The 26,828-nt window shown below is 45.2% G+C and overlaps 1 protein-coding gene across 3 annotated transcripts in view; it reads left to right on the top strand.

Annotated features, from left to right (window-relative positions):
* Window positions 1–26,828, top strand: part of Fer1l6 (fer-1 like family member 6) — a 150,845-nt gene that overhangs the window by 101,536 nt on the left and 22,481 nt on the right. For all 3 annotated transcript variants that reach the window (XM_055626273.1, XM_055626272.1, XM_055626271.1), the window contains 12 exons: window positions 5,295–5,405; window positions 5,650–5,811; window positions 7,609–7,789; window positions 9,668–9,885; window positions 11,511–11,636; window positions 13,270–13,306; window positions 14,777–14,904; window positions 16,554–16,685; window positions 17,584–17,709; window positions 20,505–20,632; window positions 24,568–24,738; window positions 26,485–26,645. In XM_055626273.1, coding sequence (XP_055482248.1) covers window positions 5,295–5,405; window positions 5,650–5,811; window positions 7,609–7,789; window positions 9,668–9,885; window positions 11,511–11,636; window positions 13,270–13,306; window positions 14,777–14,904; window positions 16,554–16,685; window positions 17,584–17,709; window positions 20,505–20,632; window positions 24,568–24,738; window positions 26,485–26,645 — 1,681 coding nt within the window. The remainder of the gene's footprint in view (window positions 1–5,294; window positions 5,406–5,649; window positions 5,812–7,608; window positions 7,790–9,667; window positions 9,886–11,510; window positions 11,637–13,269; window positions 13,307–14,776; window positions 14,905–16,553; window positions 16,686–17,583; window positions 17,710–20,504; window positions 20,633–24,567; window positions 24,739–26,484; window positions 26,646–26,828) is intronic.

The raw sequence follows: 26,828 nt of genomic DNA, 5'->3' as shown, positions 1-26,828 counted from the left end.
TTGTCATTCTCCACATCCCTTCCAGAACTTGAGTTGATCATGCCACTCTTCTCTTCACGTCTTCGGCTGCTCCCCACTCCTTTGGTAAATGAGACCATTTACAAAAATTTCCTTCTCTTAAAGGAATTTTCCTCCTCTCAAATGCAGTGAACAGAGTTTGAGAAGTGCTTCTTGTAACATTTCTCTTGGGGATTTAAAATACCTGCTATCATGGTAAATGCTCTCTGAAGAACATTTAAAAATGTCTTTAAACTGTCTTCTTAAAAACCTGCCATTTCCAAAGCCATTTTTGTTTTTATTATAATGGCCAATAATTCATGGAGAGAAAAATCCAGACTATACATGAATATAAAATTCTCAGTCTGGCTTTTAAGCTGTCTCAAAAGTTGTCCTCAAACTCCTTTCTCAGGGTCACATATTAGTATGCATTTTACCTTACAGCCGCCATATCCTTTTTATGCGCCGCCACTCCAGGTTCCTGGTGCTCATAAGTTTACTCTCCTGCTCTTAGGCAAGCTGTTAACTCATTCTGAAATACCTCCCCTCTCTGCCCACCTCAGCTCCTGCAGAGCCATTTACCTGCCAATGAGAATGAATTATCAAAATCCAGAGCAACAGGTTTCTGTTCCAGCTTGCCCACTCCACCTCACTCCCATCCTGCTCGTTTGCCTCTTTTCCTGTTCAGTCCATGCCTGATGCTTGTAAGCAACTGAATCAGTCCTTACCTCCTGGGTCAGCTAGTTGAAGACAAGGATCGCGTTGCTCATCAATCCATACATCCAAACATGTATTTATCCAGGGTCTACTGTGTGTGGGGATTCCCGAGGAATGTTCCTAAGCAGACAAAACACAGAGATTGCTTCCATTGTCTGTCTGCCATACTTTCCAAATTCTAGAGATGCTGTCTTGCCTTACTGCAGAGCAAGTTCCCTACAAATCCCAAGCAGGGGCCATTCCTAGTTCCAAGAGTTGCAGCCCCTGGAGTTGCTCAGCGTGTAGCGTTTATAGACCTCTGTGGCATATCTGCCACAGAAATCTCTTCTGAGATCTTATCCCACGTCCCAGGAACCTTTCATTTACCATCATGTGAGCTCTGTCCATTTTTCCCATTCACTTTAAATCTTTGTCTCTTTGATACAGATTAAGGAAAAGCTGTATTGTTCTTGCCTTTTGCTTAAGTCCCCCCGGCTTGAAGAAAGTCGGATTTTCCTCCTTTGTGATTGCTGCTCATTAAACCATCTCACTAGTGATCTGAATTAAGTGAGTGGATTCTTTTTACATAGCATTTCTGTATGTTCTCCCTGTTTGAAAGTTATCAATTAAGGATATGCTAATATGGATTTTGCCATTCACCTGGAAGAAGCTGGTGACAGACAGGTCAGGAGAACAAGAAGACTCTGGATATTCTGGAAGACTCTGCTCAGACCCCGGGAGTCTCTTCTTGAGTCATCAGAGGATGGCAGAGATGGCGCTTGTCTCCTCTGGTGGCTAACACGTCAGTGCGCACACATCCCTGCTCTCACGCTTCCTTCCTGGGGAGCACCAGCCGCTGCAGTGTCTCCCTGGTCTAGGTCTAGAAGAGATGCACTCACACATTTACTGTTCCAGCTAGGACCCAAAATAAAATACTTCCTCTGAGATCTTTTTGTTTGCCGGAGTTGGTGACAAATTTCTTTCCGTATTCCAGACGCTGCTCTGCCTTTGAGCTTCCCTTCTCTGTTGAGAAGTTGTGTGTTATTCTTATTATTGTTCCTTTAAAATGTGAACGTTCGCCAAGATTTTTATTTCTGGTGGCTGTATGTACGGTCATAGAATTTCCATTTCCTCCTTCTTACTGAAACCCTTCGTCGTGTCTTTTATTGGACAGATGAAGCACTGTTGTTGTGGAGTTCATGTCTGGTGACGATGCTACCCAGATCCCCTGGGATCTGTTTCTTTGGTTGTGTTTCCTCGTGGTATTTGACGACATTATCCTGTCTCCTCACACACCATGTTTTGTTTCACTATGGACATTGTATATAACAATATGCAGAGAAATTGGAGCCCATACTGATATTGTTTCCCTCTAGAGAATTATTTTGAAGCCACCAGCGCCTCACCCTGCACAGTTCTGGAACTGGGGAAATAACAAATGAAGAACACATGGAGAGAAAAAAAATCCAAGATGTCGTGGGCCGTGCACTCTGATGGAGAAACAACAGCAGGCTGGAAAGCCAGTGTTTGTTATATACTGCTGAATGAGGGTGTGGCTTAGCTAATCTCTCAGTAGGGCTCTCTGTCAGGGAGCAGTCTCAGGCTGTAGACACTCTGCGGGGAGGAAGCTGTGGTTGTTTCATGGTGCATATACTGTCAATATCTATCCTCAGACCAGGGGAAGGCCTTGCCAGTCCCATGGGTCTGAGGCCTTGGAGTACTTGACATGGCGGTGGTCATGTCAACAATATAGTCACTCGGGATTTCATCCACCCTACACAGCAGCAATCCAGAATGGACTCCATTCAACAAGAGGCAACTCAAGGTGGAGCCTTGCTCTTTGCAAGGCCCATGCAGCTTGCCTTCACTCCTAACGCATTCTCTGTGGAGAAAGCATCTGAGTGTTGGACATGCTTCTCTACAGTTCTCCACAGCAGCTCTGAGATGTGGATATTCCTGTCTGCACTCTGCCAATGGCAGGGCTGAGATGCAGAGATCCCTAATTTTGCACCAGGTACCTACTTGCCTCACCTTTGACCCGTTCGTGCAGCCAGATCTTCTATGAGCTCCTCATGTTTCATCTTCCCTGGGATATTAGAGCAATTTGTCCTTCACAAGTCATTCCACTTGCCCCTGAGTCGATTTCACCTTCATAACAGTCCCTCATTTCCCAGGTCCCATGCACTGAGCAACTGCATACCATTTATACAGGCCACACAGACCCATTGCACTGTGAGGAAGCTTAACCTTGGCTGTCAGCCGCTCCACCACACTGTGGGATCCCATGGAAGCTGGGGGGGGGTGTCAATATTTAAAGTCATAATGTATGCCTTTTGTGGGGGTTGCTCAGGCTGACATCTCAGAACTTCCAGGATAAGGAAACACACTTCCTCTTTTTAAAATCTGCCTTCAAAACGTTTGTTTGTATTTTATGTGTATACGCACTTGCCTGCACCCGTGTATGTGCGCTTTCTGCATGCTTGCTGCCTCTAGAGGACAGAAGAGGGTATTTAATCCCCTGGAACTGGAGTTACACATAGTTGTAAGTCACCGTGTGGGTGCTGGGAACCAAAGCTGGGTTCTCTGTGAGGGAACAAGTGCTTTTAACTGCTGGACCATCTCTGCAGCCCCATAAGTGATGTCATTTCATAAAGCATCTTTAATAATGGTTCTTGGAGCCTTCGAAGGATGAGAGTGGAGTACAGAAAACATGATTAACTCTTTCAGTTGGGTGGGAGGGATAATTTCTAACGTCCTCTGGCGGCAGGACAAACACAACTAGTAGAAGTTGAGGGTTTTTAATATCCACATACAAAGAAATGATCGATATCCAAAGCTGTCCAAGTGGCCCATCTGATCGTTCCTCACTATTTAAAGAGCCATTCCGCCTTATACATAAAGTATACATCATAAATATGCATAGTTGCCGTAAGTCAAAATGGAATAGAATGAAAAGAACATCCACAGGAGGCTCGTTCCCTGCCACCGCCTCAGCTGGTTTTTCCTTATTCGTTATGCATGGTGCTGGGTTACATAAGGTTACTCGTACACAATGTCCCCTCCCTTTCTCCCCACTCCCCCTCATCCTAGTCCCCTCTGTTCACCCAGACAGTTTCACGTCTACTTTCATGTCTTATATATACACACGACTTTACATAACTATATGCCCTCTAAGAACTACAAGGGAGAAGAAACACATAGCGCCTGTCCTCGCGCCTCTTAGCTCTTCCGTGGCTTTACAGCCAAAGTTAGAGGAGCAGTTAGTGGCCCAGGTGAGGTGACGTCAGCAGACAGCACCACTCACGCTGGCGGGGCCAGGCAGCTGGGTACCCGCTCGTCCTCATTGTACCAGCTTCCTTTTCTGGCTCATTCCAAAGCCTCATTATCTCTGGCCTGTTTGGTATTTGTAGAGTCTGCTTGTCTTTTTCTGGGCTTTCGTGTAATTAGACTAACCACGTCTGCCATGGTCAACCCAAATGTGTCTGTAATAACGAAACGGGTGTTGGTTTGCGCTCTGCCAGTTTTGATGAGCAGTCAGGCATGTTCTAGCACATGAAGCTAATGTGTCAGTCAGCTCGTAAACATGTATCAGGAAGCCACAGTATGTGCAGCACTGCCTGAGTGCTTGGAGAACAAGATGAAGTAAAGAAAGAGTTCCTCTTGGCCAAGTGCTGTAGAATTTTCAGGCAGACAAGATCCTCGCAGAGGTGAGCCATAGACTCCAAAGCAGTAATTAACAGAGCATCAGATGGTGGAGGACTGAAGTGTTGCCCAGCGGGATTTCTGAGGCTCTAAGAAGGAAAGCAGAGCGTCGCTCACAAAAGCCTACTTTCTGCACTTGGTTGCCCAACCCCCACACTTTTACCTACATAGAAGATGCAGTGCAGTCAAAGGACAGAGGGCAGAAAATGGCCACAACAACTGGGATCCAGTCTGGGAAGGCTTCTTGACACATGAGGCAGCGAGGTAGGACTCAAAGAGAGGGCAAAGTGGCCCACATGTGGGAAAATCCCTGCCTCTAGTGGAATTGTCTAGGTTCTTTGTGGGATATTTCTACAAAACGTGCTGATTATCCTGTAGCTTCACTGTGACCAAGGGCACAAAAGTGACCCATTTTCTTCCTGAGTTCCTCACTCAAAAGATTTTATTTTCTGTTTCACTGGTTAGCAGTAAGTCTCTATTTCATTAAATACAACCTTGTTCTGTAGCTGTGCACTGTGACCTTTCTGGAGCTCTTGAGTCTCTGGGGGTAGTGGGTAGTTAAGCATCAAAAGTTTAGGATGTGCTCACAGCCCTCTTTGCATCCATCACTACAATTTTTTCAAGCTGTGAACATCTATGCACTTGAGGGGTTTTTCCTCTCCATTATCTGCTGTAAGTTCACTGAAAGCTCTGTCTTACCAGCCGGGTGGCATACCCGTGGCGTGCTCACTACCTGCTTGTCAATCAAGGTTCTTATCATTAGTGATTGACTGAAAGTCAGTCTGAAGGTCAATATGCTGCCAGGTCCTTGTAAAGATGTCTTGCTGAGGAAGTTCTGCCTAGCCAGACTACTCTTCCTCACTTCCCTCAAGTCTGCTAACGGCTGTTTTGTGTGACAGGTCCCTTCTTCTGGGCTTCAGGGCCTCCCTCCCATTGGCCCTCCTGACTTCACACAGATCTATCCTGTTCCCTCCAACATCCGCCCGGTGCTGAGTAAATACCGCGTCGAGGTATGGTTCAGGAAGAGGGGCGGCTTGCGCCATAGTACTCATAAGGGGCGGTCATCCCACCTGCAGAGTTGAAGGGGTGTGGCATGATGGGCAGATGACCCAGCTGAGCTGGACAGGACAGGGTCTACCACTAGCTACATAGTCTGCAGCTGAAAGGCCGTACTTTCACTCCCAGGAGTCACGTTTGCCTTTTCCATTGGCCATGCACCAGGCTCCTCTCTGACTCTGCCCGCCCTCTCCTCAGGTCCTTTTCTGGGGAGTCCGGGAAATGAAGAAGGTACAGCTCCTCTCTGTGGACCGGCCACAGGTTCTCATTGAATGTGGGGGAAGAGGCGTGAAGTCCTGTGTGATCCAGAGTTACAAGAACAACCCTAACTTCACCGTGCAGGCAGAGGCCTTTGACGTGGTATGGCTTTCTCCTCCCTCGGGTGCTAAGGGTTTTTTCCTTCTCCCGATTGGCCTGGGGGTGGGGGATGGGGGTTGGTATTTCAAGATTTCAGATGTACACAGTCTGCACAAGTAGCCAGGCTTTCAGAATGAGAGTAAAGTAGATATCTGTTGTTTAGATGTTTGGGTCTAGATCATAGAATGAATCGAAGAAAGCTAGAAAACATTTGCTTAGAACACACCAGCCTCACCTGCTGCACATTCTCAGCTAAGCATCTGGTGTAGGCCTGTCATCCTAGCTACTCAGGAAACTGAGGAAGGAGGATCATAAGTTCAAGGCCTCACCAGGCTACAAAGAGAACTGTAGACTAGCCTGGGTGAGTTAGTGAGGCCTTGTCTTTTTATTTTTATTTTTATTTTTATTTTTATTTATTTATTTTTTTGAAACAGGGATTCTCTGTCTAGCCTTGGCTATCCTAGACTTACTATGTAGAGCAGGTTAGCCTTGAACTCACAGAGATCCTCCTGCCTCTGCCTCTACCTCTGCCTCCCAAGGCTGGGATTACAGGCATGGGTGTGTCACCACACCCAGCTGAGACCTTGTCTTAAAAATAAAAACTAAAGATAGGGCTGATAATGTAGCTCAGGGGCAGAGCGATTACCTAGCATGTGTGACGCTCTGGGCTGAATACCCAGTACTCACTGCCCCCCTCGTCCCCACCCACACACCAAAGAAAAAGAAATAGACAACATCACATCTAGCCCAGGCTACCAAACCAAGAAGTGTTTAGAGCGGGGCACAGGCATTCCTGGTTTAACAGGCCCTCCAGTTGCTTCTGAGAACTGCTGGCTATGGAATACGCTGTAGAAACGTACTTCGATGACCACATTTAAATAACGTTCCTTGTGTTTAGAGTGTTGGTGGTTCTCATGTGTAAAGTTATATCTCTTGACAGCTGTGCTTTTATTTATTTCAGTATTTCAGCACACATATTTTTATCCTATTGTTTGGAACTAACTATGAAAAAAAGAAGGTTTTTTTTTTTTTTTTTTTTGTTCAACCCACTCAACATCACAGATGTTTGTTCTAAGTGATCACTAAAGAATGCAGTGCCTGCAAGCCTCCACAGCGGAAGTCATGGATCCTCATGGGGCAGTGGGGGAGGGGGGCAAGTGTGTAGAGTGTTGTCCCCTTAACTCCACACATGGCTTGACCTCCATGTAGTTCAAATATTGGGGCTAGTTAAACTGTAGCTTGAAATGTTTTTTGTTTGTTTGTTTTTGTTTTTGTTTTGGTCAGTAATGACAAAACAAGAGAGTTGAAAACACTGCCACGTGGTGGGGGGGGGGGCTGGAGAGATAGCTCAGAGGTTAAGAGCATTGCCTGCCCTTCCTAGGGTCCTGAGTTCAATTCCCATAACCACATGGTGGCTCACACAATCTATACTGAGATCTGATGCCCTCTTCTGGCATGCGGGTTTACGTGCAGATAGAACACTCATACATAAAAAGAAAAAAGAAAAGAAAACACTGCCATGGAAATACGGGAGATATTTTGCAATCTAAATCTTTCTGGAATTTCTGCCTGGAATGAATTATTATTAGAAAATATTCATCACAGTTTTAGCGCTTATTTCCTGGCCTGGGAAGACAGTCCCCCAGAGTTCAGGCAAGTTGCAGAGCTGGTCTGAGGACTATAACGTCAAGGCCAGGAGAAGGGAAGCAAACATTCAGCTGCCTGCCTGTAGCTGGGTCCACAGGGCGGAGCAGGCACGGCTTCCCCAGGTTCAGCGTCTCCCCTCCACCTCTCCTGCAGGAGCTGCCTGAAGATGAGCTTCTGCACCCACCGCTGAGCATCTGTGTGGTGGACTGGAGGGCTTTCGGGAGAAGCACCCTTGTCGGCACCTACACCATCAACTGTTTGAAGCAGTTTCTGTGCAAGGCCAGAGAGCCCCTTGGCCTGACCTCACAGACAGATGGAGCTGGGGCCAGGCCAGGTAGGAAGCACATCCTAGATTCTAGAGTGGAAAGAACTTTAGAGTCCTGGAACCTGTGGGTGTATCCAAGACTGTCCAAGTGGCTGGCTGGGCCTTTCTGGTGAATTTATACCTCTGTTCTCTCTGCCATAGTTGCCGAATTATTACTCATATCAGAGCCAGGCCTGGTGGCACACGCCTGTAATCCCAGCACTCAGGGAGGCAGAGGCAGGCAGATTGCTTTGAGTTTGGTCTCCAAAGTGAGTCCAGGACAGCCAAGAGTACACAGAGAAACCCTGTCTTGGAAAAAAAAAAAAAAAAAAAAAAGACTCATATCAGGATGAAACCCTCTGTTCAGGCATCCTTGAGTATTCCCTAAACTCCTTAACCCAGTGTGCATTCTCCGCCATCTTTCTTGGCTTTATGCTTGGCATTTAGTTGGTCCCCCTTTCGGCTCTTAGGTGGCCAGAGTTAATTATGCCTCTCAGCTCCATGCTCAGCTCCGTCATCACCATTGATCTGTTCAAGTCTTCTCTGTCATACCCACCCCCCTCCCCAGTGCAGGCCTCTCAACAACGCTGTTGTAAAACTTAAAGATTTGAGGAGTATGTGTTTGTGGTGTGTGTGTGTGTGTGTGTGTGTGTGTGTGTGTGTGTGTGTGTGTGCAGGCAGGTCAGAAATAAGACATCGGATGCCCTGGAGCTGGAGTTACAGGTGATTGTGAGCCCCTTGAGATGGATGCTAGGAACCTAACTTGGGTCTTCTGCAAAATCAGCGTGCACTCTTAGCTGCTGAGCCATCTTTCCAGTCCCTCCTGTAAACTTAAGCGCATTTGATCCACACACATGGTATGGTGTTAGAGTGATTTTTTTTTTTTTGGTTCTTTTCACTTACTGCTACATTCTAATATCCATGCACATTTTTACCTGTGATCAAGGTACCTGTGTATGTTGCCCAAGGGAAGATGCTGTGTGGGAATTCCTCCAGCCTAGTTATCCAGGAGTCAGAGTGCTGGTCCCAAGGAATGTGCATGTGACTGTATTGAATATAGACAGAATGTACTCTGGAGGACTGCACTGATTTACGCCGCTCTCCACCTCTCCCGTCGCTGCATCGGAGCCCCCTCTGCCTCTTCTTGCAGCCTTCTGTCTAGGTTCCTTCCTCTTCACCTCCTACCATCCAGTTTTTGAAGGTTGAGTTTTGCTTTGTTGGGCTATGGGGGTGTTGCTCTTCTGTGGGTATCTACCTCAGGTGCGGTTTCTGTGTCTGGCACGGAGTAGATACCTGTGAGCGTTTGTTGGATTAGCTTTGCTGTTGAGAGCAACACCCAGAGGAACGAGAACTCCTGAAGGCCTTGGCAGCCATGGAAACTCCAGACTGAGAACTGTCTCTGGGTGCTGAGTTGAACAACATGAAATGCAGAGGTCATTTGGCGACTTTGGACCAGTGTTGCCCCCGTTAATGACATCAGTGCCCCAGTTAGAATCTCACAGAGTCCAAGGATATACTTCTGCTTTCCACCAAGCACAAGTGATCATGAGTTCTGCCTGTGCTTGGCAGTTCATTGGCTGCCGAAACCTCAAAAATCGATGCAGATTTACACACTAGGAAAGACAATCAATGCAGAGGACCTGCGTCCTAAACCTTGGCTTTCAGGATCCCAGTGTCCACAGTTTCTCTAAGGGATAAATAATTAATAAAACCGCTTATTGATTGCCTATTGTATATTAGACATCATGCATCATGATCTCATTTTATCCCCCAGGAAAATGGGCAGTTTTACTGTCTTATTTAGAAATAAGAAAAATGAGGTTTAGAAATGTCAAGAACTTGCCACACTTGAATAAAGTTATAACAGCTGTGTTCCCTGTTGAATGAGCTGTCATCCAACCATTTCAGAGTCACCGGCAACCACAGGGTCTTCCGAAATCCTCAGCAACGCCCAGGATCTCCCAACAGATCACATCTTTGTGGATGTCGAGCCACCTCCCACAGTGGTACCTGACTCCGCGCAGGCCCAGACAGCCACCCTGGTTGACATCCTTGACTCCTCTCCGATGCTGGAGCCCGAACACAAACCTATAGCCCAGGAGCCACCGAAAGATGGAAAAGTCAAGGTCAGTCAGTGTAACCCTGCTTCTTGTTCACCAGGCTCAGTGGAGTTTGCATTGGAAGGTGTAGACAGTAATTCTCTGGCCACAAGCTACGTGACCTTGAGCCAGCAACTTCACGTCTGTGTATCAGCCTACTCATTCCCAAGGAAGATATTGATGCCCACCTCAAAGTACTTTCGGAGGATTGGAAAGTCACTGTGGATGAAATTAAAGCGTTAGTCAGGTGTGACATTAATATGTAATGCAACAGAAACTCTTGCAAATTCATTAGCTTGGGAAGGCAAGGGTTTCTTCATCCAGGACTACCGCTCAGACATTTAAAGCCTCCTTTTTACAAGGTCAGACATGGCCGAGAAGGTGTGTCCTTTAAATTCTAAACAGGAAAAAGACTTTTCATCTTCAGTTAAGGGCGTTCTGGAAGGACTGCCACAGCACACACTTGATTGCTGACCTCAGAACTAAGCAGGGTTGGTCCTGCTTAGAATGTTGGAGTTTCTGAGGACCACAGACGCTGTCAGTCTTCTTAGGCCATAGATTTAATTGCAAACCCCACGATCATTCTAAACCTTTCTTTGTCGACTATAATCCCAGCACCAGAAATCACAAGAGGATCAAAAATTCAAAGCCATCCTGGGCTACATAATGGGAGCCCATCTCAAAAACAAATCCTAAGCAGCTTCCTGCCCAGTAGATAGTAAAAACTGAAATGCAGAAATAAATAACTGTGGTGTAGTGATGGATGTTTTCTCAGGCTGTCCCCATCACGTCCTTCCTCAGTGTCCCCTCACCAGGTTCTCTTCATTGTCCCGGCTTTGCATCAGACACTTATGTACATTTTCAGTCTTAGAGTTTGTTAGTTTCATAAACCTGTTAATCCAGGTTGGATGACATTGTGTCTTCGTATGTCCTGTCTTTGAGAGAGTACTCGACACATAGTAGGTCCACTAGTGATGCTGGTCAGAGGAGGGATAATGGGTGCATATTGAGTCTCTTATAGACAACTGCCAATGTGACAACCGTCTTCTCCAAATTCTCCTTTCTGAGATAAGTATTTATAGTTTCTACACATAACTAAATATCTCCTACCACCCACCACTTATGTTTTATATGTCACTTACTTGCACCTCTTAAATCCCAAATGGAGCCAACTGGGGAGTTCCTACATTGTCACTAGAACTTTCCCACAGTGACGTAAGCTAGTAGTGTCACATTCCTTTGTTGAGAAACAGAGAATCACACATTTCATATTAGTTGCTTAGGGGTTGTTAACCCAAGTTCATATGCAGCCAATGCCCTTTCCATTATGTAATATTGTGTCACGTGGTCTGGTAGCCATTTGTTGAATGCCTATCTCCTCCTCTGAACTCTAGATTTATGTTGAAGCCCCATTGCATCTCTGAAACCAAGCACAGTATACCATACCACCATAACTGTTGACTGAATTCATTAATTGTGATTGAAAATATAATTAAATGCTCATTTATTGAAGCAACATTGAGAATTTCTACCACAAAACCACCAGGTACCTCTGTCCACCTGTCACTGGGCACCTACATATATTCTTCAGATGACCAGTTGGCTTGACATGTTCACAAGGCCTGACTAGTAACCTATCTCTCATCCCTCAGCAAGATTCCAGGAAGCCTTCCCGGAGATCCACCAAAAGGAGAAAGAGGACTATAGCGGACGAATCTGCGGAAAATGTCATCGACTGGTGGTCTAAATATTATGCCTCCCTAAAGAGAGCACAGAAGGTAGAGTCTGCCCTGCCTGGGACAGTCAAGGGACTCAGGGAGAATGTGTCGTCATCTCTCTCCCTCAAGGCCACATGCCTCCATTTAAAGTCCAGCAGAATGAGCCTAGGGGCCCAGACATGCTCCTGCCTGGCATTCTACTGTGGTCTGGTCCACTTACCAAGGCTTAGAGAAACCCGACCCTTCCTCTCCTAGCAGCTAGCGATTGCTTCTGGGCTAAGGGCAGAACTTCAGGCTCAACTCCTCTTTCCACACTGGGATTTGGTCTGGCTTGGGCTTGCAAAGCTCTCGTGCATGCTGTGTCACAGCTGATATGAGTCCAAACGAACAGCTGCCCTGTTGTGACAGTGATCCCTGAGCCTTTGAAGGACAGGTGTAGTATTACTGTCTCCTTTAGAGCTGAGCATCCCAGAACATTTTGGAATCACACATTGACCTTAATGGGGAAAGGCACAAAGCTGAATAGAAAGGAAAGGAAGGGTAGGTTTGGACAGAGTTGGGTAACAGGTGAATCAAAACTGGCTGTATGAAATTATCAAAGAACTAATTTTTAAAAGATGACCTTTAAAAGATGTGGTTCTATTCTTAAATGCAGCTGGGAGAAACCTAGAAGACAAAGGTCCTGATTACAAGATTTCCACCCTCCAGCTGGAGCATAGGACACGAGCTCCATTGGAAATCCCAGAAGGATATTCAGTATAGCCAGTGTATGCAAGATCTGATCCCTTTAAGACTTAGTGAGGTCACCAAGGAGAGGTGGTGTTTCAACAGTGGGCATCAGTAACAGGAGATACCTAGGCCACAGCAGAGGGCTTCAGCAGAATTCTACATTTGTAGGGGAAATGATCCACATAAAGGTAGATCTTGGCATAGCAAATAGCAATAGTTTGTGGGTTGCTGTGGCAACGGTGGGGCCTCATGTACATGGACTAATAATACAAGAATTGAATCATAACACTGGAGAGCCATGGGGAATGGGCCTGGAAACTCAAGTAACAGCTCAGTGACCAATTTTAGTACCATTTATCAGCCACAAGTTAAAAAAAAAAAAAGAATTAATCACAGGCTATCATAGTTGAGACTGTTAGAAGTCTGTAATTTAGAAAGACTATATTTTTATCCAGGACTACCCAAAAACAAATCAACACTAGCTCCTGCCTCTACCCTCCTTCCTTTTGCTAAATGGGTTCTTCCGCTTCCTAGAAATAGTTAACCTTTTGCTGTTTCTCTACTACCCTTCTCAACCCCTGGTACGCATCCAAAGGCTGAACATGTTAGCAGATAAAGCTCATAGGGCAGGCTGTGGGGTGCTTCAGGGAAGCATAAAATATTTGTCTTCCCTATTGCTGTGAAAGAGCCTGTCCACAGAGAACAATCAATGGCCTTCACCTTGGTGACACTTTTGTTGGCTCTATGGATGCCTATTCTCTAAGGCTAGGGAACTGCCATTGCAGCTAGGAGCTATGCCTTCACATTCTTCATTCTGGAGAATCCTTGGAGACTCTTTTAGTATTCTTTAAATGACATTCCTGGGGATGCAGAGAGCTGGGATAATCAAATTAGAGCTGTTAGCACCCTGACTTAGTAAATTAGAGATAGCAGAGTCAATAGTCATATCTCCTTTCTTTTTAAGGAAAAGGAGAACAATCCCAAGGAGAAAAGGGCCACAGGTAAGTGGCTTTTGGGGGGATATTTGAAGGTAGAATGGGACCATCATAATAAAAAGTATGGGAGGTATGTCATGTCTCAGCTCCATTGTTTATATAAAGAAGAGGGCAACACATTTCAAAGGACTTCCAGAAGGCTGGAGGGGAGAATCTACCTGGCATTCTTTGGGTTCAGTCCCATTGTACCAGAAAACAAAGTCTTACCGGTATTGGAGCTGAACTAGTCTGTAACTCAAATCAGTTTCTGGAATTGACTGGCTCATGGAATTGAGCGTTCATGTGGAAGCAGCAGGATGAAAAAAACAGTCACGATGGAAACACAGGCCCAAACCAACAAGATAAGAGTTAATGGTGTTGAGTGTAAAGATCTGGACTCAGGATCCAAAACTCACTTTGCAAGGATTGGTTAGATATGGTCTGGCAAAGCCAACGGAAGAAGCTTGGGGAAGCTCAATTCGAGTCCCAGCATAACTACAGCAGTGTTATCCAGCCCAGCACTGTCAACCAAGAATGACAGGGACACACACACACACACACACACACACACACACAGTGCCTGACTCCTGGCATGCTTCATTTCACATTCCTCCTCTGACCAGCCAGCCCAGATAGCATCTTCATCTTACACATGATAAGACAGAGATACAAAAATGGCATTACTCATTCAAGGTCACACAACTAGAAACCGCAGAGCTCAAAGTCTGTCTCTAGTCATTTTTCTTCACAAGATGCTGCCAATTTTTTACTAACTAATGTTAACAAGATTTTGTGTAAGACTCTTAACATGTTTGAGCCTCATGTTGAACTAGATGACTCTCAAGACCTCGAGGACATTTATGAAGAAAGAGAACAAAAGGCTTTAGGATCATCCAAATTCAAGGTGTCTTCTCTACTAGCTGGGTGAAAGGGCAGATAACGTACCCTCTCTGTGCTTGTTTTAATGCATTCATGCACAGACATGGCCCAGTGTCTTACTCAGGGTTTCTATTACTGCAACAAAACCACCAAACCAAAAAGCAGGTTGGGGAGAAAAGGGTTTATTTGGCTTAGACTTCCAGATCATAGTCCAATCACTGGAGGAGGTCAGGACAGGAACTCAAGCAGGGCTGGAACCTGGATGCAGGAGCTGATGCAGAGGCCGCAGAGGGGTGCTATTTACTGGCTTGCTTCCCATGACTTGCTCTAGGACCACCAGCCCAGTGATGGCACCACCCACAATGGGGTGGGCCTTCGCCATTGGTCACCAATTGAGAAAATGCCTTATAGCTGGATCTCATAGACGCATTTCCTCAACTGACGTTCCTTCCTCTCTGGTGACTCTAACTCAAGTCAAGGAACAGGAAGCCAGCCAGTACACACAGTTAACACGTCGCAGCCACAAGCATTGTATTTACATATGATACAAACGCCAGGGCTATATGCACTAACACTGAAGTTAACAGTTCTATAACAATTTCTGCCGGATACCCACAGAGGCAAAGCCAGACGAGGTAGTGTTGGATATAGATGATGGCCCCAAAAAGAAGAAAGACAAAATCCTCAAGAAGAGAGTGAAAGATGATGGAAATGACGGCGGGATCCCAAACCTGGCTGTCTTGAAGGTCTGTGGGCACAGGGCCTCCAAGGGTGGGGCACAGAACTCAGCAGCAGGCTTCCCTTAGTGCTTTGGTGGACTTTATTTGAACTAATTCATGCTGTCTTCATTATAGTCACTCACGTGGGGAAAGAAAGTCTCACATGTATGTAAGTCAAGACAATGAAGCTTGTTCGTTTTCCTTCTCTACAGCCCTATATTCAAAAGGGTATAACATACATTGTTCAGCTGCAACCTGGGAGGTAATTTACGGTGTAAAAGTTCCCTTCAGCTCCTCTTGGAGCTCAACACCAATCATGTGGTTCGTGCACGCTAAAAATAGAAGGCACTTTAACCAAAGTCAGCCCCATCAGACCAGCCCTCACATTAGTGAGAGGATAGACCTAGAGGCATATGTATAGATGTGAGAATTTGAACTACAGCAATTACATATGTAGATGATCGAGTTGGGTAAGTAATTTTAAAGGGAAATTTGAATAAGTATTTTGATGATATTTCTAAACCTCAAATTTAAGTCTACTTTGCATTTCTAAAGTCTATATATCATTTCCCACTTAGAAAATTCATGCCTGCATGCATTATAATAAAAATAAACACTCTGTCATCTTAAATTGCTATGAATTAATAAATGTTAATAACTCCAAATTCCCCAAAGTACTATAGTCTATACTTAATGGCAATGACATTAATAAAGCATAAAAATCCTCTTGCAGAGGATCTGGGTTCAGTTTGCAAAGCCTACTTGGCAGATCACAACATCTGTAATTCCAATTCTAGGGGTTCTGACACCGTCTTCTGGCTTCCACAGGCATTAGGTATACATGTATGGCACATGCATACATGCAGGCAGAATATTCATACATGTAAAAATAAATAACCCTTTAAAATGGTTTTAGTTGGCTACATGTCTCGGAATTCTATCTTTTTATGCAAAGGACTGTATACAATTCATAATAGGAGGTTGGGGATTTAGATCAGTGGCAGAATGCTTGCCCAGCAAGCTCAAGGCCCTGGGTTCAGTCATCAGCTCTGGAAAAAAGAAAAAAGAAAAAAATTCATAGTAGTTAGCTTTCGGGGTGTTGAGTCAAACACTTTCCTTATCTTGTTAAGGATAAATCAACAGTGGTATCTTACCTTTTCCCTGAGGCATATTTTGAGGCCAGTTTTTTAGAATCTGGGGTCTGATTCATTAACAGCACTAGATAGACCTTTTGTATTAGTTCTTGTTGCATAGCTCGGACCTGGTGATGCCTGTGAGAATAACATGGGGGAAGGGCTGATGGTTTATTTAGGCTCATGGTTTCAGGGGGCTCAGTCCATGATTGCTCAGCTCGTGTGCTTAGATAGACCATCATGGTGTCAGGGGCATGTGGTAGGGGAGAGTTATTCTCTTCATGGCTAACAGGAAACAGAAATGGATGATTCTGGTGAACCTCAATAGACCAGGATGCTGATGGAAATGTAGTCAATAAAGACTGTCCTCATGAGGTGTCAGATAGGAACAAGGACTTTACTGAGGATTGAGCCAGAGGCCATGCTGGTGAAGACTGTGTCTATGTTTTGTGTCTGTTTTCAAACTTTGAATGAGAATGAATTTAAAGGTGATGGAGTAATTAACCTTCCTTCCTCTTAGTATAATCTTCCTTCTCTCTAAAGATCTATGACGGTGACCTTGAGAGTGAGTTCAATAATTTTGAAGACTGGGTGAAGACCTTTGAACTCTTCAGAGGCAAATCTACAGAAGATGATCATGGTCTGGACGGAGACAGAGTCATAGGAAAGTTCAAGGCAGGTCCCCACATGGATCCCCTTCTTTGAGTCCATAAATGTCAGCCACGACTCATTCCAGTATGGGGTGGTGATGTGGGATGTGTGTGTGGTGGAGGAGGATCCTCAAAGCCTACCCAGAACCTTCTCTGAAACCCCATAAGCCCAGGCACAATCTCTGGAGCTAGTTTTGACTTGTGGCCAGTGGGTTGAACTCACTCTGTGTAATATAAGTGAGCAGTGGCTACCCCTAAGGACCACTGTCCTTTGCTTCACTGTCCCGTTCGTAACACATTAAATATGTGATCCACGTAGACTTACCAGGTGCGAGACTAAGATAAATTGAACAACACGAACCTTTTTAGGAGGCAGATGTTGACATCTGTAGTTCATTTTTTTTTTTTTTTTTTTTTTTTTTGCAGGCTGGGCCTTTACTATGCTGCACAGTGTGCTGAAATATGTTAAGTGGGTGACTCAGCTTGCCAACCTGGATTTAAATTCCGTTTATTATAGTAGCTAGTTGTACGACCTCAAACAATCTAGCTCACCTCCCAAAGCTTCAGTTGCCATATCTGGAGAGAGGGATGCTGTGCTCAGGACGGAGGGAGATAATGGGAAGCCGGGGCACAGCGTTCCATGTATAAAGGGCGCCCGGATCCTGTCTGTCACACTCCTCGTGTAGTGGCCCTGTGACAATGGCATCACTGTACTGACCCCCATCCACTAGTGTACCATGAATAAGTGCTGAGGCAAGCAGCTTGTATAAATGGTCCAAGGACACACGCCTGACAAAGGGTAACATTAGTCCCTGTCCTTCAGACGCTTGGACTGTCTTTATTTTTCTACCACAGGGATCATTGTGGTCTTCCATGGGTCATGTGACAGTTCTGTTTTCTGGCTTTGTGTTCTGTGGTTCCAGGGCTCCTTCTGCATCTACAAAAGCCCAGAGGATGCTACCTCAGAGGACAGTGGGCAGCTGAGAATCCAGCAAGGACTCCCACCCAATCACCCCATTCAAGTGCTGATCAGGGTGTACATCGTTGCGGTAAGCTGTCCTCCTTTGATCAACGTGGATTAGCCTACCCACACTGCTGTAACAAAATGCCACAAATGGGTCTAAACAACTGAAATGCCTTTAATCACAATTCTGGGAGCTCTAAGTCAGTGATTACAGTTCTGGCAGTCTTGGGGTCTGCTGGAACCTCTTCTGCTGGCTTGTGGCTGTCTGCCTTCTGACTCTCTTCACATGGCCATTCTTCTGGGGGTGTAAGTGTGGAAGGAAAAAGAGCAACTTCTGAAATCTAAAGCTCCACTCCTGTGACATTATTGGTGTTAGTCACTGGCCTTTGGGCAGCCATAGGTCTAATACAGTAAAGCTTCAACATATGACTTAGAAGGCACCCAGATCAGTGCATTTCAGCTTTAGCGGCTCTGTTAGGTTACCTACTAGCAAGAAAGGAAACCAAAGGCAGAAGTAGAATGCTCACAAGGAAGACAGTAAGAGGAGGAGCTTGAGAAAGGCACCCAGGACCCAACAAGGCACCAATGAGGTGAACTTTCCTCATTTCATTTTGAATGAAAAAAAAAAAAAAGACCCAAAACTCAATGCATTATGTCTCTAGGCTTCTCCTTTTTGATAATGACTTGCCAGGAAAAGTGGAAAACCAAACCATATCGTTTAATTGTACAAGGCCCCCTTATGGGCCGTGGATTTGGCTTTAACTCATTGCTCAGATTTGATTTTCATGACCGTCTTTGTAGTGCTCCTATTCAGTGCTACCTCCCCTCATGTTGCTTATATCCTTTGTAAGAAGCATTAACAAAGCCGAAAAGAAAAACAAATTGTTGATGTGGTGGTGCAGGCCTTTATTCCCAGCACACAGGAGACCGAGTGCCAGGCCAGCCAAGCATGCAGTGAGACCCTGTCTCAAGGGAAAAAAATAGCAATGAGATGAGAAAACAAACTGTCTTTTTATTAGGCACTTCTTGGCTGGCCTTTCTCCCTAAGTTTCATCACACCTCCATGTGGCAGGGGTGTTGTGATGGAGGCTTTGTCCTCACAAAAGGAGTCTAGCTGGACAGGGTGGCAGTGCCTATGATAAATCTCAGACAGTGCTGTGTAGCTTACAACAAATGCCAGCCTACGGGTTCCTCTACAACAGCCTTTTTCAAAATGTTATTCAGGAAGCACCTGCTGTCCTGGGGGTTAATTAACATATAGTCCTCAAGAAAAAGAGGACATATTTATGTAAATTTGAGAAATGTGTCCTTTAATTGATTTTTTTTTCTCTCCAATTCTGGAGGTTCTCAAAGCTTATATGCACACTAAAGGCTCAGAGAATTTGGGAACAAAACAAATCTATTGAACAGTTAGGTGCTTAGCATGGTCTCCACTTGGGGGAAGGGGCATCTTTTCCTCTCTCTGAATTATAGTGCTATGAGACACAACCCCTCCTGTACTTCTTTTGTCTAGGGCTCTCCACACAAAGGTCAGGGCTACCGTAGACCAGGTTTCTACCTAGAGCAGGAGTGGGCAGCATAGAAGAGGGATGGCTTGGGCTGCAGTTTGAGGTCACAAAGGACTTGAATGAATAGACTAAGAGGATGACAGTCCTGCATTTCATTAGCAAGAAAGTCACTGTGGGATGGTGTGGGCCTCGTTAGTAGTTGTGATTGTGTGTGCTTTTCCATAATTTATCAAGACACAGTTATACAATACACTGATTTTAAAATAATGTAATAGGCACGAAAAAGTTGTAAAAAGTAAATTAAAATGCATATGGAAAGAAATCAAGGTTTTTTCCTGTGTTCCTCACTTCCCAAGGTAGAACAGACGTTTTTCCACTGTTTTCTTGAGTGGATATAATAACACTTTTTCACACAACAAACCTTAAGACATGTTCCATGTCCTTGAAATAGAGTGATGAACAGGACAGTATGCTTGTTTTCATGAAGATAACATGCTTGTTCCAAGTGGTCTAAGAATTAGGAAATATAAAAATATAAAAAAATAAACAAAAAACAGCAAAGTAAGCAGGTTGCATTAGAGTTCATGGGCATACAAAATTAAATGTTAGTGATTCGACAAGGAAAAACAAATGAGTGCTTCTTTGAATTGTGTTTTGGGGTGTAGCCTGTTTACAGGTCTTGGCTAGTAAGCAATTTCTAGAGGACATTCTTGTTTTTGTTCCTGTGGCTCTCTCTGCTTACCCTGTTCTGTCCGCAGAAGACAGTCCTGCTGTTTCTCAGCTTTCTTCACTCCCACCTTTCTCAATCTGGTTGATGGCATGTCTTACTGGCCTCCTTGCAGGGCCTTTCCTTATACTACATTCACTTTTGACAGCCTAAGGTCCAGCCCCTCTGGAATCCGGCTTCATGATCAGAAACACATCATCAGTCAGGAGGCTGTGGCTAAAAGGCAAGACTCGTGGGGTAATGGCTTCAGAAACCGCCGGTGCTGGACAGGGTTTTACAGATAGATCCAGAAACAACATGACTTGCCCAAGATGAAACAACTGTTTAGAACTAGACAATGGGTTCGTGCCTTCTGCCTCCTTCTCCAGTATGTTTCTCACTGCCGTGTGCCGTGGACTAGTTTCCTCTGGGTAGATGACAGAAAAGCAGTAACAACAATTGCCCTTTTAACCAGCGTAATTCGGATGCTAAAGCAGTGGTTCCTGGCTTTAACGGCACTCTAAAATCTAAGGAGCTTCAAAAAGTCGCAAACCTCAGGACCTAGAGAACTGGAATATCTCAAGATAGAGCCTGGCACCCGAGTGTCCTCATGTGCAGCCAGGATTGAGGCTACTGGGTCAGAGCCATTTCCTTTTTCCTCCCCAGGCATTTAACCTCAGCCCAGCAGATCCAGATGGCAAATCAGACCCCTACATTGTGCTCAGACTTGGCAAAACAGAAATCAAAGACCGGGACAAATACATCCCCAAACAACTGAATCCAGTGTTTGGAAGGTAGGTGGGTTGCATTGTCCTTTCTGCATTGACTGCTGCTCCCTTCCTGGAGGGCTGGTGGAAATGGGGTGCGTGTGTGTGTGTGTGTGTGTGTGTGTGTGTGTGTGTGTTGGATAAACAGTAGCTGAGGATTAAACACTGACTTGTACTCTTGAGAACAGTCAACCAAATGTCTATCCATGCAAAAATGTAGACTGTTTTCCTATCTGGGATTTGGTTCATTATGTTCTTCTGACACATGATTTTGTAACACATAAGTTTTAAACTTAAAAGTACCTCAAAGAGTCATGGATACCACCTCCTGGTACCATATTGAAAGCTTTCTTCTCACAATCAAGACATCTAACGGTCCAAAGAAGTTAAGAAACATAATTCAAATTCACACAGCTGAGAATTAGAGGGGGTTAGGTCAGATGTTTGATTCTTGGTTTGATTCTGGCTTGATTCTTCCTACTAGAGAGAGTTTTACCACAGTATCATTTTGCCACCCACTTGCGGTGATTCCTGAGGTACAAACGTTGAACTGAAGCCCTCCGATGTTTTGTTTTCCCGCAAGACGTTAAGATACACTGTATGTATGTGTGCACAGTAGGACTAGACACAGCAGTTTCCTGGGACATGGAAACACCTTTTTAAAAAGGTCTCTGCATTTTGTTTGTGTGTGCAGGTTTTGCCTGCGTGTGTGCGTGTGTACCACACAGGCACAGTGTCCCCGGCACTGGATCTCTTGGAACTGGAGTTAGGGGTGGTTATGAGCTACCATCTAGGTGCTGGGAACCAAACCCAAGGGCTCTTAACCACTGAGCCATCACTCCAGCCACACCCCACTGACATTCTAATAGCATATCACACAGGTTTCCTGCTTGAGTTTGTTGCTCTAGCTACCTTGCGAAGGAGGCTAGGTTTCATTGTCAAGTATAGACTCTGTCCTCTCATGCAGCTGACTTCGCCTCAGACTGGAGCTATAAAGCAACAGATACCCGACTCTAGACTCCTTTGAAAGAACGTGTCAAACATCCATAATACAGTCAGTGTTCAACACACATGTGCCATCTTCCCCGCCTTATTGGTTACTCTAGCAATCTCTTAAGTACATTTAACTTTCTTTTCCTGGAGGGACTTAGAGCACGGCATGAAATCCCCACCAGACTCAAGGAAGTTCATTTACCCATTTATATTGGCTTTCCACCCCATTTGGCATTTGGTGAGCATCAGCTTCTTAGATTTGTATTACTGCTGAGGAAATGAGGTCATAAGCGAACTAGTCTGGATTAATAGGAACAATTAAAGTGACAGTACCCCATTTCTCTGATCCAGAGGTGGCATCTGCTGCTGTCTACCACTTACGTAGCCACTGCTTCATCTGTCATTACAGTTTCCCGGATGTGAATTAGACTTGCTTTATCAGCCTTATTTTATGACTCTGGAAGGTGGGAGGAGAGTGTGATAGAATCCACCAACAGCTTTACAGGGGTTCTTTTATACTCTCTCTGGGCGTGGATGGTTGGTGGAGGTATTTTATTGTTATGCCAGGATAGATGTTCCTAGCTCAATCTACTGGGTTCCAGCAGGCTGTGAGCCTAACTTGGGGCATACAGACCCCCCTCCCGGTGATCACCGCTATGGTGTTCATGTCACAGCCACTTCCGCCAACACCCTGGCTCCTTGTGCCACCTTCTTTTCTCCTTCCTAGCTCTGGCATAGGTCTACTTGTTCGTGTGTTCATTGGTTATCCCCTTCTCTCTGCTACAAGGTCATATCTGCCTGTGCATGAACTCAGGTGGCCAATAGCACTTCCCCAGTACCTCGGACAGGGCCTGGCACACAATAAATGCTGGATAAGTATTTTATTGCAAAAGAATGAATGAGTGAGCGAATGAATAGGTGCACAGACAAAACTTCCTCCATTTGATGGTGGGAACTGATGGGACTCTGTCACCCTGTATCATTATAAAGTTGAGTAGGAACATAGCCTTTGGCAGTTAGTACCTTCATAGCTCTCAAACAATGGGATCCCAAAAAGCAGATCATGGCTGACTAAAACAGCTCATGGAGTCTGGCTCACTCACCTCTGCAGACGTTGGTCCTGCTTACCCTCCTCGTGGCTTCTGCCTATTTTCCTTATATCCCTGAAGAACTTCCCTCTCTCCCTCACAGTACTGAGAATCCATCTGTCAGGTACTCTGCATGTCTATGCTCTTCGGGGCTCATATGACTACTGAGAGAAAAACAAATGGAGGATTGTGACCCTGTGGCAAGTCCCGTGAAAACAGGGGAGGGCTCAGTCTGAACTCCACAGGACTAGGGCCAGGAGAGCTATCTGCAGTCTATCCTAGGAGAAGGGGGCTACTCTTTATGGTCCTCTTCCCCTAGCTTGCAACACTTGGCCCATGGCTCGCTCTCCGCTCCCGCCATCTTCTTCTGCCACTTTCTTGTATGCTTTACCCACAAGAAATGATTCTCCTCTCAAGAACTGGCCCACTGTTGCTGTGTGACAAATGTCAGAAGAATAAGTTAGGAAATGAATGAGTGACTAAACTAACCATAGGACATCTTCGCTTGAGAGTTCTACGCCTCCACACGCTTTCACTAGCTCAGTTTTTGCTCGTTTAATGATCTTTCCTCACGCCATAACATCTAATGGTATTATCACTGACCCGATGTAAGCCTAGGAGTTTCCAAGGCAACCAGGAATGCAATCTTGGTGTGGTGCTTGTGCAAACTCTTTGGAGGACAGCTCCAATTAAAGTTCAGGCAGCGTTAAACTATGAGCACAGCTTGATGAGAAGGGCCAGAGCCATCGTGTCCTGTCGTTGCCAGGGTCAGTGAAGCCCTTATTAAGCCCTTCCTCATTGGCTACCATGGTGATAGCAAAGTTCAGTGGTGGACATTGGGTGCATCCTTCTGAGGTACCCCCAGAATAGCCGGTACAACCTAGAGTCCAAATATTGAAGCCAAAGGGCACCACCGTGCTTAACAGATAAAAGACACATGATTTCTCCCCTCTGTAGCCCCCCATGAGCCTTTAGAGCCTGCTCTGTCTATTGTAATCACTGGTGCTTTAAACTGTCTGTTTTTCTCACTGAGAAGGGCTGTCTCCTGAATGGATTCTTCACCTAGTTCTCTGGATTTTGGCTTTCTTAGCTCCAAAGTAGAGGTATTGGAAATAGAGTTCTGACATGCTTTTTAGTTCAAAGGAATAGCCATTAAATATATATTCTCTGCAGGCCAAGTGCAAACTCCAGCGATGCGGAAATCAGAGAGCAGTATTCTGCTCTCAAGGGGCTTAGCCCTAAGAACAGCACTGTGATTCTCTGCTTCCGTCAGTGAGGTTTTCTTTATGAAAACTCCAGCTGGTGTTCCTCGACAAAGCGGTAATGGAAAGCAATGATAATATTCTGTGTATGAGCTGAAAACCTGCAAGTGAAATGTGTGTTTTATATGATCAACCTTGTATCTAACCACCCACACTATGAGATATATGTGTCTATACACACACACACACACACACATATAAATAATTCTATTTGTTCTCATTTTCTTGCAAGGAGGATGGAAAATATTACATCCACAATGTTTAACAGCCACAGAACTCAGATCCAAGATCAAACTGGAAATCAGAACAAAGTCCACAGGTCTAGGGCCAGGAGAGCTATCTGCAGTCTATCCTAGGAAAAGGGGCTACTCTTTATGCCCCTCTTCCCAGGAAACAGCTCTAAGAGACGGTGGACGGGCCGACCACTGTCAAACTTTGACAATGAAATGAGACGTTAATTGTACGTGGATAATAAACCACATAGATACGGGTCAGTCCTGACTGAACTGTTGATCCAGGCAGCATGCCCACCCCGACAGGAAGCTAACCGAAGGGAGCTTGTGAAGTCCCATGCCGCCAGACATCGCTAATCCCCAGCCCTCCCTCTGCTTGGACTCAGGTCATTTGAGATCCAGGCCACTTTCCCTAAGGAGTCCCTGCTCTCCGTCCTGATCTATGACCACGACATGATTGGCTCGGATGACCTCATTGGGGAGACCAAGATCGACCTGGAGAACCGTTTCTACAGCAAACACAGAGCCATCTGCGGCTTGCAGAGCCAGTATGAGATGTAAGTTTTCTTCTGCGGAGACACTGCTGGAGTCCCGGGGCCAGGGCCTTGAGGGGATCTGGACTGCGCATGCGTTCCTCTCTAGGCAGGCCGACCTTATCAGCAGAACTGGTTTAGGGAGGCTGTTCCCTGCTCTTGAGGGCCAGTGAAGCTGGGGAGGTGGCTCTGATTTAAAACCCAGGACAGGTCCTTCAGGAGTGAAGAGCCAGGCTGTGGCTTCTTGGGTGTTCAGCTGTGTCTGGTGGTCAGGATTCCCCGGGGATGGTGTTAGGTGAAGAATGGTTACTACAAACCAACCGTCAGTGTCTCAGCCCTCAAACAACGGGGCGTGAGCTCAGGACCGGCAGTTTTAAGACGTTTGCATGGAATATCTTCTCAGTTCTCCCAGAACTCGCTTGGTTTTATGATTCCCACTTTATAAGTGAAGGAAGAACAGATTTAACCCTCATTCTTTACGAGCATTTGCAATTCAACTTTATTTTAAAATGTAGGCTACCAGCTTGATTTTCTTTTTAAGTGTGCTGTATCTGATTATATTTTGAAACAAAATCTTACAAATTACAACCAGGAAAAATATAGACATTCATTGGAGTTCCATTGTGTAATTCAAAAATATTTTTCAAAAACTATTCCTAAAAACTGAAAAATAATTTACATACTTTATCACTACAAATCAAATACTCTGCATAATTCACTATTTTGCATAATTTATTGATTAATAATTAAATATTTATGTAACTATTTTGCTTATTTCTTTTTAGTGTTTTTTTTTTCTGTACTGTTTTCTTCTGAACTTAGATTACACTTTCCATACTTTGTCATTTGTGTGTTGTTCTTACTTGTAGCTTAACAGTTTTCTAGCTGTCATCTAATATAGCTTGCAGTCTTTGATGTACCGGGCCTACGTAGTATTCTATCATATGAACGTGTTATAAAGTGGTATAGCCGTCTGCCTTCCTGATCCGCAGGGTATGTGACCGTGGCAGTTCCTGCTGCGGTAGGTCAGGTGTGGCCAGTGGCCTACTCTACTTCCTCCCAAACAGTTATTTCTTAGGGGATAAAAAGGTTGGGGAGACCTGGCAATGGCCACCAGTAGTGGCTGATTAGAAAAACACGTCAGAACTTTCTGCCCAAGACATTGAGGTGATGCGCTGGGTCGTCCTCTTAAGAAGCACACAAATGACCAAACACTGCCTCAACTTGCCAGGACCCATAGCAGTAGGAAAACAGACTGGTGCTTGCTGATGGTGCTGGGAAGTGGGAATAGCGAGAAACTGCAGTTCGGATTCAGAATCTCCTTTCAGGGTGATGGCGACGTTTTGGAACTAGGCAGAAAGAGGGGTTTCATGTTGTCAGGAAGATATGCAATGCCACTGAACCCAGTCGACTTCAAAATGATAAATTTCACTTATATGAATTTCACTTCCATGTTTTGTTTTGTTTTTTTTTTTTTAAAGAAGAGTGTATCACTTATAATAATAATCAAAATTTCCTGCAAACCGTCTTAAGGTCTAGCTTCCTACAAGCCCTGTCTTACATGCAAGCTGTGCGTATTCAAAGGTGCCTGACTAGAAAGAGGAGAAAATGAAAAGCCAAACCCACTAGCCGAGGTGTATAACCTGGAGGTGGGTGGGGAGGGAACCGCACAAGCCACACTTGTGAGCTGAGCTTTTAGTGGGGGCCTCAAAGGGTGTTCCCTGAGAGGGCGGCCGGTCTCACCTCCTCTGTCCTTCCTTCGCTTCTCAGAGAAGGCTACAATGCCTGGAGGGACGCGTCCAAACCCACAGAAATCCTAACCAAGCTCTGCAAAGACAACAAGCTGGACGGACCACACCTTCGCCCTGGGAAGATTCAGATCGGAAATCAGGTCTTCTCTGGGAAAACAGCCTTCACCGAAGAAGACTCCGGTAAAACCTGGTCCAGTGCTCACCCTGAGGCAGCTGTTCTTTTTAAAAGACTGGTCCCAGTGGCTGAGGCTTGGGGACAGTGGGTCATCTAATTACCAAAGGAAAAGATAAAAAAAAAAAAAATCAAGTAGGCTAATGACAAGCACTCCAAACCACAAGGCTCAGGTACCTACGGCTCATGTC

The sequence above is a fragment of the Psammomys obesus genome, unplaced genomic scaffold, assembly GCF_907164565.1.
Source record: "Psammomys obesus unplaced genomic scaffold, mPsaObe1.curated_primary_1811, whole genome shotgun sequence".
NCBI lineage: Eukaryota > Metazoa > Chordata > Mammalia > Rodentia > Muridae > Psammomys > Psammomys obesus.
The sequence above is the reverse complement of the archived record's forward strand: the minus strand, read 5'-3'. Positions and strand labels throughout refer to the sequence as shown.